The following is a 16030-nucleotide window of genomic DNA, read 5'->3' as shown; positions in this document are numbered from 1 at the left end:
AGCCTCCCTACGTGGTGATCTCACAATGTGTACAATCAGAAGAAGGAGAACTCACACTCCATTTACGTGTGACCTATCAAAATGCATAATGCGTGCTACTGACAAGTGCCACTACTTAGAACAAACTTACAGAGGCCTTTCTGGGTGCCAGACTTCCACATCACACAGCCACTCACCTGGGCAGGGCAGGACGTTGCATTCCTGGTACTCCAGGGACGGGCCCAGGCAAGGCATGCCCCCATACTTGGGCTCGGGATTGTTGCAGACGCGCTTCCGGTTCCGAATGCCCCTGCTGCAGTCGCGGCTGCACTGTGACCACGATGTCCAGGCTGACCAGGCCCCGTTGACAGTGTGGGCTGAGTATCTCCCGGCTCGCAGGAAGTCCCCAGACAGCCCTGGCGGGAAAACACAGAGCGTGACTCCGGGGGAGTTCCTGCCGTGCCTTGTCTGCATCAACTGCCAGCTTCTCTCCAGAATTCCCCTTTCATACTTCAAAAGCCAGACAATTCTCCAGCTGAGTGACCACCTCCTGTAACTCAGACTTCTTTCCCGAGCTGCTGTTCAATATGGGTGCACATAGGAACTAATTTGTGAGTATAGAGAAGACTTCATACCGGAAATGAAGTTTGCAGGTCTTTAATTTGTAGTTTGTTTATTTACTTATTGGTAGAAATTTCTTACAAAGCGTGTATGACTTTTTCACTCCTCTTGGGACTCTATTACAAACCACCTTCATGCACCATGAAGTAGCACTCACCATGAAGAACTCTGGCCTGGAAAATGGTAAACAGGACCCAGGCCTTTCCTAAACCTACTCTTCCTCCTGTTAACCTTTCTTTTTATTTTCTGTTTTTGGTACTGAGGATTGAACACAAAGGTGCGTAACCACTGAGCTACATCCTTCACCCTTTTTGTTTTTGAGAGAGATCCTCACTAAGTTGCTGAGGACGACCTTGAATTTGTGATCCTCCTGCCTCAGCCTGAGAAGAATAGAAAAAGAGATGAAGAACAAAGCCACCAGGCTCCACTCCACTTCCCAGGAAGAGCAAGTGACCTCCCAGGGCATTTACCCAGGGAGCATGGGGGCCAGACCGAGGGCAGGTCTGGCTCCTTCCCAGGCTCTCTCCATGCAGCTAACATGACATTGAGGGGATCTGCACGCGTCAGGCGGTGAAGCAATCGCCAATGCTCACAGCATTCTCACACACGGTGCATCTCAACAACAACATCCTGTATGAATATGAAGAAAGAAATCCACTTCTCCTGCCTTTGTCCCCTCTGGGACACCTTACATTTTAGTGCCAGAAAACCTATGGAAAGTCCTTCCTCGGTGTATTTTTTTCATCTAAAATAAATGTCACACAAAGTATTATGGGCCTATCACATGCAGTGTTATTTTGGGATTGATTCACAGAGCCATCGCCTATCATGGTGTCTCTCGCTGTGGTTTCAGCTACCTGCGGTCAACCACAGTCAGAAAGTATCACTGTTTGTCTTGACTCGGGAAGAGACACACTCACTATCATTCACTATTGTTTATGGCCAGTACTGTGCATAGTTTATCATAGGCCTGTGTATGCAAGGAGAAACAAGCATGTACAGTGTTTGGTACTGTCCAGTTTCAGGCACCCCCTGGGAATCTGAGAAGGGATCCCCCATGGATAAGGGAGCTACTGCATATACCTAGATTCTCGAAGTAAGGGTCTTCCCCTTCCACCTGCTGTGAAGTCCACTCTGTTCTACAGGGGTCACTGTGATAGAGACTGCTGAGCGCAGTGAATCGCAGACACCCCGCCCTGAGTTCTCCATGACCTTAGATGCAAGATCGAGGGCCTCCTGGAGGATCAGTCCCTCCTGTGGTTTCTCACCGTCAGTGGAGCAGCCGCTGGTCCCATCGCTAGAACAGTACCGCATCTCGATTCTCTGCCTTCCCACCTCCAGCAAATTTGGATCAGGCAGGCGGGCTTTGCAGGTGTACCGGAATCGCTGTTCATAGTGGCCACCATTGTCAGAGATGTTGACGGGTGTCCAGGGCGTCCAGGGCGTGGTCTTCTTCAGCTCAGGACACACGTTGGTGTTACAAGGTTGGTATTCCTGGGAAAGAAAATGCACGGCGTGTCTCACCCTGCTGCACAGATAGAGCCCTGTCCTGAGAGCTGCTCTCCTTCAGGGAAAGGAGTCCTAAGACTCACAGCTGCTCTGCAAGATTAAAAACACATTAACAGAAAGCTCAGCTCTCAGGCCATCTACACAAGGAAGCTGCAGCTTCTCCTGCATGAACAACGAGAACAAGATCATAAAGTCACGTGTGGGAGAAAAAAGGCAATTCCATAAAAACTGTCTTCATTTTCTTTATCAATAACCCAAGATGCTGATTTGGATGTTAAGTTTAGCTATTTTCTTTACAGCATGAAAGTCAGAACCATGGAGCCAGACTTGATCCTGGACCACATGATGTTATATTTGAGATTCGTGAATGTTGTGAGCCTTGGAATCACAGATCTAAGGCACTGGGCTGGTTCAATGTCAACAGAACAACAAATACATGCTATTTTCTAGTCTGTAAAACATTTTCCCATAATTTCCCCCATTGATGCATCAAATAGCATTTCGCAGTTTCTGCTCCAGCCCCTCAGGCCCAGAAACCTCTTAAAACAACACAGGTGGGAGGGTCCTGTGTAGCAGAACACGGAGCAGAGCTGAGGGACTGCCAGGGGGGACACACTGTTTGGACGAGGGTGGAATTTAGGATTGGGATAATGACAATCTGCTTGAAGCACCTCCTGATTTATCTGAAAACAGTCCTAAATCCTATGGTTGCAGAAAAAGGAATGGATGGGTTAATCTTGGATGCAGTCCTCATCACGACTCCACTATTTAACAATGAAGGATGTTTCCATACAGGGAAAACCAACACCTCATAAGGCACCCTCTCCTGGCCATGCTTCAAAATAGTTTTATCAGTATTAAATAAACACACAAAATAAGAGTTAAGTCACTCTCTAAGCTTTATTACAAAAAAAAAAAAAAAAAAAGAGCTGTTCTATCTTTTCCCTGTCTCTTCCAGAAGGATGTCTTGATTCTACTACTCTGAAGGGCCAACGACTTGAAGTTTCCAGTGCCAGGCATTGTGCGTTCACTGCGCTGCCTGGGAAGAGAGGCTGTGACTCTTCTGGCCCCTCCCTCTGTCTCCCACATCACTGCAGCCTTCCCGTTGCCCGTGGTCCTCACACAGATACACTGTAACTTTAGTTTTAGTTAGATCAAAATTCAGTGCTTGCCTTTATCAGTAGGTGGACACTACCCAGAGTGATGCCGTAAACTGCAATTGACTGATGCTTGCTGTTTAGCTCCCTCCAGGCCAAGTCCGTGCTTCTCTTGTTTTGCCTTGCTGGTTGCTTAGTTTCTATGAACTTGTCATTAATTCATCATCCATCAGGTGTTCAGACACAGCAGGGAGGCCACCCGTTGCACATCCCTAAAAAAAATCCCTCTGAGAACTCACTGACCTGCTCCAATCTGGCTTGACTGCTTTCTGTGCTTGCACACACTGATTCTGGATCGATCTGCACCTCCATGCTGAGCTTTTCTTTCTCTGGGTCCAGTCTTTTATTTCCTGCATTGCCATTCTTCATCATCGGTGTCTACTTTTCTTTTGCTGGAGCACATCCTGCAGTGCCATTGTAGACAGGGTGCTGGCAAGGCCAATGTCTGATGCTGTGTTATCATGGCAGAGCATCCTTATGCTACCCTCAAGCTTGTTTAGAAGTCTGATAAAAATTTTAGGCTGGGAATAATTTTGCTTCAGAATTGAACGCAAAGCTTCACGTGCTCTCTCAAGCAGTGCTGAGGTTAGAAGTGCAAAGTCAGTGTCCTCTATTCTGTACCATTGATCTACCTTTCTATTTTGATACCAATACCATGCCGTTTTTGTTACTATTGTTTTGTAGTAGAGTTGAAGATCTGGTATTCCAATACCCCCTGTTTCACTCTTCCTGCTAAGGATTGCTTTAGCTATTCTGGGTTTCTTATTCTTCCAGATGAATTTCATAATTGCTTGCTCTATTTCTGTAAGGTATGTCATTGGGATTTTAATTGGAATTGCATTGAATTTGTATAGCACTTCAGGTAGTATGGCCATTTTGACAATATTAATTCTTCCTATCCAAGAACATGGAAGATCTTTCCATCTTCTAAGGTGTTCTTTAATTTCTTTCTTTAGTGTTGTATAGTTCTCATTGTAGAGGTCTTTCACCTCTTTTGTGAGATAGATTCCCAAGTATTTTACTTTTTTCGAGGCTATTGTGAATGGGGTAGTTTTCCTAATTTCTCTTTCTGAAGATTCATCACTTATGTATAAAAATGCGTTGGATTTATGGGCATTGATCTTGTAACCTGCTACTTTACTGAATTCACTTATGAGTTCTAAGAGTTTTCTGGTGGAATTTCCAGGTTCCTCTAAATATATAATCATGTCATCAGCGAACAGGGATAGTTTGAGTTCTTCTTTTCCAATTCGTATCCCTTTAATTTCTTTGGTTTGTCTAATTGCTCTGGCCAGAGTCTCAAGAACGATGTTGAATAGAAGTGGTGAAAGAGGGCATCCCTGCCTTGTTCCCGTTTTTAGGGGGAATGCTTTCAGTTTTTCACCATTTAGAATGATATTAGCCATGGGCTTAGCATAAATGGCCTTTACAATGTTAAGGAATGTTCCCACTATCCCTATTTTTTCTAGTGTTTTGAGCATGAAGGGGTGCTGTATTTTATCAAATGCTTTTTCTGCATCTATTGAAATAATCATGTGATTCTTGACTTTAAGTCTATTAATATGGTGAATTACATTTATTGATTTCCTGATGTTGAACCAACCCTTGCATTGACACAAACCCAAATAAATACAATTTTCTCATACTAGACAAAGGGGCCAAAAATATGCAATGGAGAAAAGATAGCCTCTTCAACAAATGGTGCTGGGAGAATTGGAAATCCATATGCAACAGAATAAAACTAAACCCATATCTCTCACCATGCACCAAACTAAACTCAAAATGGATTAAGGACCTTGGAATCAGACCAGAGACCCTGCAGATTATAGAAGAAAAAGTAGGTCCAAATCTTCACCTTGTTGGTCTAGGATCAGACTTCCTTAACAGGACTCCCATAGCACAAGAAATAAAAGCTAGAATCAACCACTGGGATAGATTCAAACTAAAAAGCTTTCTCTCAGCAAAGGAAACTATCAGCAATGCGAAGAAAGAGCCTACAGAGTGGGAGAATATCTTTGCCAATCATACTTCAGATAGAGCACTAATCTCCAGAATCTATAAAGAACTCAAAAAACTCTACTCCAAGAATTCAAAAAATCCAGTCGATAAATGGGCTAAGGAAATGAATAGACACTTCACAGAAGAAGATCTACAAGCAATCAACAAACATATGGAAAAATGCTCAACATCTCTAGTAATAAGAGAAATGCAAATCAAAACTACCCTAAGATTCCATCTCACCCCAATTAGAATGGCGATTATCAAGAATACGAGCAACAACAGGTGTTGGCGAGGATGTGGGGAGAAAGGTACACTCATACATTGCTGGTGGGGCTGCAAACTAGTGTAGCCACTCTGGAAAGCAGTGTGGAGATTCCTTAGAAAACTTGGAATGGACCCTCCATTTGACCCAGCTATCCCACTCCTTGGCCTATACCCAAAGGACTTAAAATCAGCATACTACAGAGATACAGCCACATCAATGTTCATAGCTGCTCAATTCACAATAGCCAGACTGTGGAACCAACTTAGATGCCCTTCAATTGATGAGTGGATAAAGAAACTGTGGTATATATATACAAAATACAATGGAATATTACTCAGCCATAAAGAATGATAAAATTATGGCATTTGCAGGCAAATGGATGAAATTGGAGAATATCATGCTAAGTGAGATAAGCCAATCTCAAAAAGCCAAAGGACGAATGATATTGTTAATAAGTGGAGGATGACACATAATGGGGGGGAGGGAAGGGTTAGTGTTAGGGTTAGAGTTAGGGTTAGGGAGGGGGGCAAGTATGGAGGAAGGAAGTACTGTATAGAGGGTAAAGAGGGGTGGGAGGGGTGGGGGGAAGGGAAAAAATAACAGAATGAATCAAACAACATTACTCTATGTAAATTTATGATTACACAAATGGTATGCCTTTACGCCATGTACAGAGAAACAACATGTATCCCATTTGTTTACAATAAAAAAAAAAATTAAAAAAAAAAAAGAAGTGCAAAGTCAGTCTGTTTTCTTATCCTTCGCTTGTGATCTATAAAAAATCATCTCCAAGCAACTTCCAGAACTTCCTTTTTTCCCAGCATTCTGGAAAGGCACAATTTTATCCTTAAGTTTGAGTCATTTTGGTGAAAACCATTTTAATCTATAAATCAAAGTCTTTTGTTTTCAAAAATTTCCCAGTAACTTTGTTGACTGTTTCCTCTCTATTTTTCCTTCCTCTTTCCTGCTGGCACTTCTGTTGTTTGGACATGAGCTCTGACTCTCCACATGGAGTCTCTTATCTTTTATCTCATATTTTACACCTCCTCATCTTTTGCTCTGCTTTGTAGAATATTTCTTTATCTTTACCTTCCAAAATGATTTTTGGGATTTTCATCACTTCTATCATGAACTTTCAAAAGCCCCTTTTCTATCTCTTCTGGTTCGTGGCTATTCTGTTACTACAGACTGTGTTTCTGGTCACACTACTGTCTCTGATTTGAGTACATTAGTGGTGACTGATTCTTCATGGTTTCTGTGTTCTCCAATGGCGTGTTTCTCTTGGCTTGTCTGGCTCTCTCATTCACATTAGGCAACTTCCTCTGATGTATAGACATTCATGGTTTCCTGCTCATATTAGAATATCAGGGCACGAAGTTCAGTGGGTAGGCCTGGGCACAGGGATGGTGTAAACTGGTTGTGTTTCAGATGGAGAAAGCTATTAAAATCTTAAACCTTTTTTTTTTTTTTTTCCTGGGCTGTTCAGGGCCCCCAGAGAAGACTGTTCCAGGGCCCTGTCCACCTGGATGGCAGATGCTAAACCCCCGGGGATTAGGGGAGAAGTGGAGGAAGAGTGATGGGCTCTCAGTTTCCAGGAGAGTTATTTTCTTAATCAGCCTCCTGCAGTTCCAAATCTCCCATTCAGCTGAGTCCGGTGACCTGAGGCCCAGTGACACTCTGATTCCTTGGTAAAGAAAATAACTTCCTGGGGCTGGGTTTGTGGCTCAGTGGTAGAGCACTTGCTTAGCATGTGTGAGGCACTGGGTTCTGTCCTCAGTACCTAATAAAAATCAATAAATAAAATAAAGGTATTGTGTCCATCTAGAACTAACACAAAGACTTCCTGGTCTTTCCTGGACAGGTCAGGTCCCCTGGTGAAGTGGATGTCAAGCTATTTTACATTTCTCAACAGCAACACTGGAAGATAAGAGTGCATGAAGCATTATGTTCAGTAATGAAGGAAAATTATTCCAATCTATAATTTTTATCAGACTTTTAATCAACTTTAATAATAGTATGGAGACAATTTCTTAAGGTGACAAGAGTCACCTAAGCTTTATTTTGCTTCCAACAGAGAAAGTTGAGATGCAGACTCCTGAGTTCTAGAGTCTAGGGGGTGAATTGGGAGGATTCTTATCACCTCTGTGCTGGGGTCTCCAAGACCACGCCTGGTTTCCACGCCTACACAGCAGCATTCACTGGTTGTGTGACAAGACCCTCAGCTGTCAATTACTACAGTGAAAGGATATGAAGCAAAACCAGCACAGGCAAAGGCAATGGAGAGAAGTCCCCATGCAACCAGGCCCTAGCACCAGCCTGTGCCCGGGAGCTGTTCAGGCAACTCACTGGCACGTCAGTGCTCAGGTTTTCACTGGGGTCTGCTGTGCGGTGCCTCTGCCTGTCGTGCATGGAAAGTCATGCCACGTTGCTTGCATCAGTAGCTTGGGCAAGCTCGGCCACACTTACTAATCTGGGGATGGGGGAAAGCTTTCTGAAATCCAAATTTCCAGAAGTCAGCCAAGAGCCAGACTTCCAAGCAGGCCTTTCTAAGGACCACATTCTGAGCCAGCAGCTGTTTAGACTTTTCTGCACAGTTTCTCTCTCTGAGTCTTGGATTTGTTTATCTTGGATATGTTTCCAACCTCAGTTTTAAAAAAATAAAATCCAGTTCTTAAGTTTCTCTTTTTCTTTTTCTCTGTTTTCACGGGTTTGTGCCCTGCAAAATCAATGCCTCCAATATTGAATTCTCTATTAGCGTGTCACTAAGAAAGGCGGTTGTGCATGTGTGCACGACTCCAGCTTGACCTGATGCTTACTGCACTCCATTTCACCACTGTTCCAGTTATTCCAAACAAGTTTCTTTACTTACGATCTATCTTTTAAACTTTTTATACTGGGCAACACTCAGGAGTTCTTCATGTTTGTAATATCATAGGCTCCTTAACAGAAAATACATAAAGCAGGCATGGCTGCGTCTCAGATTTGATTCCTCCAGTATCCCCGCTGGCTCATACCAGCTCCATGCCACCCAAACTGGGAAGACAGACGACGTCATCCTCCTTGAGGACAGCATTCTTTATTACTGAGTCTTTTGGATGCTGCTTCTTAAATGAACAGGTAGCCTAGTGAATGCCGTAGATTCCATCATGCAAAAAGATAGGTACAGACACGTGTGTGCTGCCTCTCGACACGGAAGCTTGAGACATGAGGCAGTGGCCCTCTCCTGTGCCCACGGTGAGGCAAGCTGTCCTGCCTGGATTGAAATCACCATTGCAGTGATGCTGGCCCACATGATTCTGTGCCAGGTTGGCTGGGCGAGGTCCAGGAGCCCTTGGCCGAAATGGGCTCAAAACACAAGCAGTTTATGGACCTGGGTAGAACTGTGTCAATTAGCAAGTTTGATGATACCTATAAAATAGTATGATAATTATAACCTTAATAAACAGGGAGAGTACCCTCAGTCAAACATAACTTCCTCCACTAGAGATTTCATCTTTTCTATGGAGGTGAAGTTTAATTTTTGAAATCTGAGGGGTAAACGTATTTGTTCCAGTGTCTGTGTTGGCATCTGTGATGGTCCCAGCAGGACAGGTTGTCACATGTCCCAGTGGTGGGCAGAGTACATGGCTGAGGACAATCAAGGCAGGCTTGTTAGATCCAAGATTCCAATAACTGAACCTGTTCTTAAGTTTAATTTTAATTTCCTCAGAGTACAAACTTTCACGTGAAACTTGGTTTCTTTCAACTGCTTTTGATGGTTCGATTGTGATATGCTTGCTTGAAGTACCAGATTATGAAAGGCTGAGGAATGGTAAGGCCAATCTGTTTCATAATTATGACCAAAATTATGAAGTGATTCAAGTCAGTCATGATCACCAAGGAGGCTTAACTGAATCCATATGCTACAATTTGCTGGCTTACTGCTGCCTTACCTACCTCAATTTGAATGAAACTTTAATAGCATTGCCTTTAACACCAAAGAAAAAAATAATTATCAAAAGTGATTCTAGGGAGCTAATTACTATTATTTGCCACCCAGGATTCTTAATATTCTGGTGGACATTATTAGATAAGAATGGTTACTAAAGGAATTTGAATTTCTTCCTCCAAATATGTTCCCCATGGATCCCTATCTCAATCAACACTGAAAAACCAGCCATGTAGAAATGAAATTCAGAAACTGGTGAGGCATGTGACTGGTTCTCCCTGCTTCTACGCAAGCTCTCGGACTCGGCCTCCTGTCTCCTTCTCTCTGCATCCCAGCTGTCTCTCTTCTTACTCAGTCACCACCACCACAGGCCTGTCTTCACCAAAGTACGTATTTCACCAAAGCCTAACTGTCTATGTATAATATCGTCTCCACTGACAGGTGGAAAGTTTGCAACGAGCAAGAACTTTATTTATTTTACTTTACTGAATTTGAGCACGGTTACGTTATTGGTGAAAGAATAAATCATATTGATCAAGTCACAGATAAGCTTATTGAAGTGGAATCTTCACCAGTGTGGGGAGCAAATTTAGATGGGTAAGTGGAACCTCTTATTTAGCTATTTGTTTTACCTTTGAAAAACCTAAAATGTTTTATATTTTATAGTTTCAAAGTAAAAACGGAGAGAGGAAGACATGTCAAGAAGAATTCTGACACCATGTGTTCAGCACGAAGTATGAAAATTACCCGGAAAGTCATTTCATCAGTATCTGAGTATATCAACCAAATTTATTCTCATACGGAATGCTCATGGTTTCCATATGCATTTGTTAAGTTCCTTTCAGTAACTAAGCTTGGCATGATGAGAGAGAAGGCTGTTCTGCAGAAAGGATAAAAAAGTTCAAAGTGCTTGCAAAGAGCGAAAGCATTCCAGCAAGTACAGGGAAGTCGATCGGTGACCTCAGGGGCCTGGGGCAATTGGAACAAAGCCTGGCAGGAAGTCCTGGAAACAGCTTTATTGGTACCCAGGATGGAAAACAGGTAAAGGAAGAGAGTGGGTTCAAAGGTACATGGTCACAGAGTGACTTCTGCTTCCCACCAAGATGGAGCAACAGAAACAGGATTAACCCTTGCACCAAAATGACCAAAAACTATAAGAAATAAGAGTTCTGAACATCCCAGACTTCAAGCAACAAAGGCCAGCAGTCACTGAGTGATAGGAAAAAATGAGGGAGACCATGACCTTCATAGCCCTAACCCCAAGAAGGTTCCCAGGCAGTGGCATGGGAATGGAAACTCAGGTAGATGAGAGATAAGAGAGTGGGAGACAGTCAGTTGGGGATGGCAAAATGACTGCGGTCCTCACAAGGGAGATGGCTGGATGAGAAAACTCCGGAGGTATGCAGAGCCCCCACTGAAGCACTTAATGGTGTAAAAATCAGTGAACACACAAAGAAACTGCACAGGGCCTGGAAGACCCATCTGGAAAGATCCACCACACAGGGCTAGGAGCTGTGCTTGCTCTCAAGAGTAAGAGTAAGGCACCATCCCGCACCAAGGAAGGTCTTGACTCTGCAGTGGGAAGAATGTTCAGAGACCAGACGCTGCTCTGACCCAAACTAACCAAGCCTAGAAGCAAGAACCCAAACCACCAGGCTGGTTTTACTAACTTAATCAAGTTCTAGAAAAATAACCTCTAGAATATTTTTCAGACAACAAAATTGTCTAGCACATAACCAGATTAAACATACACACTGCGTCGAATGCAAAGAGGCCAAAGATAAAACAGAACACCACAACTTAGTAGGAGAAAAATCAGTCGATTTAAATTGATGCAGAAATGACAGATGAGATTATGTGCCCCAAAGACATTGAAAGGCTTATTGTAGCTGCATTTCATACAATGCAGAAGACAGAAGAGGACTGAGCATACCCACGTAGAGACCTGGAAAGTGTGAGGAAGAAATGCCTGTAACATACCAACTGCACCTAGCATTTGCCAATGACTGCAAAGGAAAAAGTATAGCCCAGGTCATTTTATGAGACCAGCTGTCATCAAAATCAGAAAAAGACTCCAGAAGGGAAGAAAACTCCAGATGAGTATCCTCATGAATGTAGATGCTAACATTCTTGACGGGACTTTAATAAATCAAAGCCAAATGTGTCTCTGCACACATTCTGTGTGCATGCATAACACACCTGCATGCATTTATATTCTACCCACTTTTTGTCATTAATGTTTGGATATTGGGAACTAAATATAACCACTGAGTATTTGTAGATAAATATTTCATAAATACAAAATATGAGTCAATTCCACCTTTACTTGTCATTATATATATGCTTGAGAAATGACGCAATTTTCTGTCACCCAGCCGGCCGGCGTAGCAATCGCTGCTTTGGTGTGTGTGTGCGTGTGTGCGTGTGCACTGTGGACGTGTCCTCAACCTTCCACCATCACCTGTCTCACTTACACTCAGATTCCTCGGTCCCAGGGCCTTTCTGTGCTGATCCAGGCATTCGAACAGGGGGGAGTTACCATCACCTTCCATGGTACAGAGAAGCCTGGGAGTCCCAGGGTGGCGGGTGGAGGAAGAACTCCACCGTGGGACAGTTCTGCCTCACTGTGGAACCCTCTGCAAATCATCCCGAACACCCAGGATTCGCCACATGAGGGGTTAGAAAAGGCAGTCTCCTAACACCAGAAAGCCTTTACGGTCCACGGTCTTGCTGTGGATTTAGTCAGCTGTCCCACATAAATACCCATGGCGTGTATTTAAATCTGGTTTTCATAGAAGGTGAAAAGACTCTCAAAATGCTATACGACAAACTGTTCACACGAGGTACTTTGAGGAGTGGCTGGTGATGAGGAGATTTTAAAGAATATTACTATGCTCGTTCCACTATTATTACCAGTCATAAAAATACGATGGAATGTAATGGAAATGTTTTGAAAAATTGTAAAGACAATATCGCAACAAAAAAGTGGATGCTCTAAGGAGAAAATCATCCACAATTCCAGGACTCTCCGAAGGAACGGCACTCAGCAGGTGCCCGCTGATGGCCATGAACCTGAGTGCCACTCTCCTAACCCTTCATTATGCCACTTGTTTGCACCCTGGCTGCTGCCCGAGAACTTCTCGAGGGCAAAACCTGGGAGTGAAGCAACTTCTTACCCTACTGAGCCATGGTCCCCAGGGATGCTCCAAAGGGGAGCATTAGCCGGCCATCTTGGGGGCTTGCAGACTAAGCACTCACTTTCAACCAGCACGGTCTGAATTCTTCTGAGTGCAGAATGGCAAACAAATACTACTCTGTGAAAATGTGTTCGTGTGTGGGGTGGGGGCGGGGAGGGGTGCACGCTTTAGATTTTACACCTGTCCATATAAGAAAATGGAGCTGGCTTTCCTTCTTACACATCACCATGGGCATTTCTCTTATATATCATGGTAGTCAGCTCAAGAGAATGAGAAACCAGCAGTGCTGCTAGAAAGCTTTATCGCAGAGGCTGCGATTTGTAGGCACTTTGGACTCTGTAAATGAACACCTCAAATGAGAAGATCAATCTGTTTACTTTAGTCTCTCACTATAATGCCTTTAAATTCTTATTCTCTGAGAGTGAAAGTCAAAAATGCACACATCGTTTTCTGGCAAACATCTTGCAATGAAAGGAGAAAGTACTTCTAGGTAGAAGTGCGTACCTATCATCGGGGGAATTAAAATGGGTGATCTGCAGCAAAGATGTCCACCCTTTATTTCTCTTTCTTCATGTCTAAGGGGGAAATGGTCAAATATTGTATACCCACAGGATGATTTATAACACTTTGTACAGATTTTAGGCATTCTTCCGAGGAATTATGAGAAATTTTGGAAGAACTAGAATAAATAGGATCAACCAAAGTAGGGTTGTGTTATTAAGATGTAGGATTTGGCAGGACTGCTCATTGAACTTGCTTTTGCAACAATGCAGTTACTCCAGGTTCTTTTATGGATCAAAAAAAAAAAAAATAGAGGCAAAAAATATTAGTACAGTTTCTTACTAGAAAATTATGTTGGCTCTGTATGTCTCCATCCGTCCACTACCACAAGTAAAACAAGATATATAAAGCAAAGCCTTCCTGTAGTCACAGAATTTGAACAGTGGTATCCATGTGTACGGGTTCACATGGCTCCACTTCTTAGCAAGAAAATGTAAAATAAATTTACAGCAAAAGTAATTATGGAGAACTCAGACATGAAGACACAGACCAAAACCCACTCGTATGCCCTTTTTTAACATACATGTGTGTGTGTGTGTGTGTGTGTGTGTGTGTGTGTGTGTGTAGAGAGAGAGAGAGAGAGAGAGAGAGAGAGAGAGAGAGAGAAAAGCTACTGCTTAGCAGCATGGGCCACTAATAGTAAATATTTTGTAAGTTCCTGGTTTTGAGTCAATGTTTGATGAACTAATATGTATTTATATTTAAATTAATTGCTAAAAGTTCCAGGGTTTGAGTTTTGGAAAAGTACACCAAGGAGAAATGTGAATTGCTGTGCTGATAGTATATGCAGCTTGGTTTTGACTTCTCACTTTGCAAAGAATTGAAATTCCACTCTCCTCTCTTAGATCTTCCAGATGCCATTTTTAAACATCTGCTGTTTAGTGAGACTTCCGTCCTCAAAACACAAGGAACGAAATCCTGCAAACTTCCAATGGCCTCAGAAGAGGAGCCTGGCCCTCAGAACTTCAGGCAGAAGAGTTACATCTTCTACTGGCTCAAATGGTAAAATTCCTACCCACAGACGTCTCGCAAAAGCCCAGGCTTAGTGGCTCTGCACTGCTCGGCTCTCTTCTGCATTTCATCAGGCAGGGCTGTGCATCTCCAGGGACACAGTTTGGGTGTTCCCAGTTGGAACCTTGGGGGCAGCCAGTCTATTTCCTGCCTGTCACCTGCTCCCTGCTCCTTGACTGTGCTGTCACAGTAAGCACCTGCTCACACACTGCGGGGTGTGGGATTCTAAGGAGCTCCTGAGATCCCCCCACCTTGGTGCCACCCTGTATGAAGCCCTTCTGTGGAGTAGCAAGGGCTCTGTGTTCTGTGAAGGTACTGGTCCATCCACTCTCTTGATTAGGCCACAGGTCTATGACCTCAGAGAAGCAGCCCAGAGAGAGATCTTGCTGCCAGCTTTGAGGAACTGAGCTGCCATATGGTGAGGGGTCCATGTGCCACACCAAGGGCAGCCCAAGTTGCTGAGATCCACCTCCAGCCTGTGGCCAGCAGGAAACCAAAAACCTTCGTCCCCCAAATACAAGGAACTAAATCTTGCAAATGTTCAATGGCCTCAAAAGAGGAACCTGGCCCTCAGAAAAGACTGCAGCTCTCACGCTCACTGGTTTCAGACTGTTAGACGCGCAGCAGATTGCCAGACAAAAGCTACAGACTGCTGACCTGCGGAACTGTAAAAAAATAAATGCATGTTGCTGAACCTTGAGTTTGTACTAATTTGTTACACACAACTCTAAAACTAATACACATCTATGTATGCTTATTTGTTTGTGTACATGAAGGAGAAATTTACATCTTGGCTCTTCTTCCGATACTTCAAGAGCTCAATGTATCAAATGATTGAAATGAAGTTGGGTTCTCTTACCTCCTGATTCCTTTGAATCCCAGTAGCAAGGAATTTTCTATCACGGAAAATGCAATATCCTCTTGCTATGATACTCTTCTAATCCTTTATTATGAGAAAGTTTCGGTGAAAATTAAAAGCAAACGACTAAACTGGGTGCTGTGGTGCACACCTGTAATCGCAGCAGCTCCAAAGGCTGAGGCACGAGGATCGCGATTTCAAAGTCAACCTCAGCAAAAAGTGAGGCCCTGCCTCTAAATAAAATATATAATAGGGCTGGGATGTGTTTCAGTGGTTGAGTGCACCTGAGTTCAATCCCCAGTTTCAAACATAAATAAATAAATAAAAAGACTATTACTTGTTACTAATAATTCATAGGAAATTCAGGATCTAGCAAGCTGATTTTGGTTGCTATAATTTGTAGTTTATTAAGGTGCCTGATGCTATTTCACAGTTAATGTTTCTGAACTTAACTTTATAGAATGGAGACAAACTATACGTGTGCTGACCACTGAGTTGTATGTCAACCTCACCAATTCCAACAGTGCTGTAGATTTTAGTTCATTACGTTTGACTGAAAAGTATTGGGTTAATGCATTTACTTTAAGAACATAACAGCATTTAAAATGGTGTTCTACTCATTCTGTGTAAAGAGTTTTCTTAAAGTAGGTCTCTGTGGGATGCTAATGGATGCTGCAAATGAAGCATCTGTTTTCAGAAAACACAGAGAAGCTCTGGGTTAAACAAAGTTAACGGGTTTCTCTGAATGGGAGGTGGCAGAACTGATCTGGAAGCCCTTTGATCTCAGAGCTTGGTATGGAACCGGAACTGAGTACAAACTATGTTAGCAAACACGGCCAGAGAGGTTGTTACCTGGAAGCAAACCAGTGCTGGGCTGTTCTGTCCTTCCAGTGAAGCTGTCTGCTCACTCTTAAGTTCATGGTTAGTTCTGACAAGTTGGTG

General features: G+C 43.2%; 1 protein-coding gene across 3 annotated transcripts in view; it reads right to left on the bottom strand.

The window, feature by feature from the left end:
• The window catches only part of SEMA5A (semaphorin 5A), a 447525-nt gene that overhangs the window by 20403 nt on the left and 411092 nt on the right, over positions 1-16030 (bottom strand). For all 3 annotated transcript variants that reach the window (XM_079145300.1, XM_079145298.1, XM_079145299.1), the window contains exons 17-18: positions 1869-2094; positions 177-395 (exon numbers count right to left, since the gene is read on the bottom strand). In XM_079145300.1, coding sequence (XP_079001426.1) covers positions 177-395; positions 1869-2094 — 445 coding nt within the window. The remainder of the gene's footprint in view (positions 1-176; positions 396-1868; positions 2095-16030) is intronic.

Source organism: Sciurus vulgaris (genome assembly GCF_902686455.1).
Source record: "Sciurus vulgaris genome assembly, chromosome: 6".
NCBI classification, from domain to species: domain Eukaryota; kingdom Metazoa; phylum Chordata; class Mammalia; order Rodentia; family Sciuridae; genus Sciurus; species Sciurus vulgaris.
The sequence above is the reverse complement of the archived record's forward strand: the minus strand, read 5'-3'. Positions and strand labels throughout refer to the sequence as shown.